The sequence below is a fragment of the Oncorhynchus kisutch genome, unplaced genomic scaffold, assembly GCF_002021735.2.
Source record: "Oncorhynchus kisutch isolate 150728-3 unplaced genomic scaffold, Okis_V2 scaffold3968, whole genome shotgun sequence".
In the NCBI taxonomy this organism is placed as follows: Eukaryota; Metazoa; Chordata; class Actinopteri; order Salmoniformes; family Salmonidae; genus Oncorhynchus; species Oncorhynchus kisutch.
The window spans coordinates 8471-10000 of NW_022265913.1; the positions used below are offsets into that span (position 1 = coordinate 8471).

General features: G+C 42.9%; 1 protein-coding gene across 6 annotated transcripts in view; it reads right to left on the bottom strand.

Moving 5' to 3' along the window:
* Positions 1-890: 890 nt before the first annotated feature.
* The window catches only part of LOC116352824 (proline-rich protein 5-like), a 24131-nt gene continuing 23491 nt past the window's right edge, over positions 891-1530 (bottom strand). For all 6 annotated transcript variants that reach the window (XR_004209153.1, XR_004209151.1, XR_004209154.1 and 3 more), the window contains one exon: positions 891-1050. Coding sequence is in view for 1 of the 6 variants with exons in the window: in XM_031821389.1 (XP_031677249.1) it covers positions 966-1050 (85 nt within the window). In the remaining 5 variants the exon portion in view is untranslated. The remainder of the gene's footprint in view (positions 1051-1530) is intronic.

Here is a 1530-nt window from a genome sequence, read left to right on the forward strand (position 1 = left end):
CTACAGAGCCCCAGGACAGCAGCACAATTAGACCCAACCAAATCATGAGAAAACAAAAAGATAATTACTTGACACATTGGAAAGAATTAACAAAAAACAGAGCAAACTAGAATGCTATTTGGCCCTAAACAGAGAGTACACAGTGGCAGAATACCTGACCACTGTGACTGACCCAAAATTAGGGAAAGCTTTGACTATGTACAGACTCAGTGAGCATAGCCTTGCTATTGAGAAAGGTCGCCGTAGGCAGACATGGCTCTCAAGAGAAGACAGGCTATGTGCTCAATGCCCACAAAATGAGGTGGAAACTGAGCTGCACTTCCTAACCTCCTGCCCAATGTATGACCATATTAGAGAGACATATTTCCCTCAGATTACACAGATCCACAAAGAATTCGAAAACAAATCCAAGTTTGAAAAACTCCCATATCTACTGGGTGAAATTCCACAGTGTGCATCACAGCAGCAAGACGAGAAAAGGGCAACCAGTGAAGAACAAAACCCATTGTAAATACAACCCATATTTATGCTTATTTATTTTATCTTGTGTCCTTTACCATTTGTACATTGTTAAAACACGGTATATATATATATATATATATATATATATAATATGACATTTGTAATGTCTTTATTGTTTTGAAACTTCTGTATGTGTAATGTTTACTGTTAATTTGTATTGTTTTTCACTTTATATATTATCTACCTCACTTGCTTTGGCAATGTTAACACATGTTTCCCATGCCAATAAAGCCCTTGAATTGAATTGAATTGAGAAACAGAGAGAGAAACAGAGAGCGACAGAGAGAGAGAAAGAGAGAGAGAGAAAAACAGAGACAGAGAGAAAAACAGAGACAGAGAGAAAAACAGAGAGAGCGACAGGGGAGCGAAAGAAACAGAGAGAGAGAGGGAGAGAGAGAGACAGAGAGCAATAGAAGTGTATAGGTCAGAGGTTATACAGTATGTCACCTGACTCCCTCATTGAGGATGTAGAGGTCATTCTCTCCCAGGTCTTTCCTCTGGAACACAGCTATCACCGCATTGTGGATGCTGCAGGAACACACACACACACACACACACACACACACACACACACACACACACACACACACACACACACACACACACACACACACACACACACACACACACACACACACACAACGGGAGACAGTGTTAGAGTACAGCAGGGGAGAAAGCAGCTGCAGCAAACAAACAATAGAGAGATGATCAGAACGTACAGTGAAATTATCACTCACACAGTAGTTTCACATACCCACAGCCATCCATCCATCCATCCACACGGCCATCCATCATCCATCTAGCCATCCATCCATCCACACGGCCATCCATCATCCATCTAGCCATCCATCCATCCACACAGCCATCCATCATCCATCTAGCCATCCATCCACCCACACAGCCATCCATCCATCCACACAGCCATCCATCCACACAGCCATCCATCCATCCACACGTCATCGATCTAGCCATCCCATCCATCCATACATCCATCCATCCACACAGCCA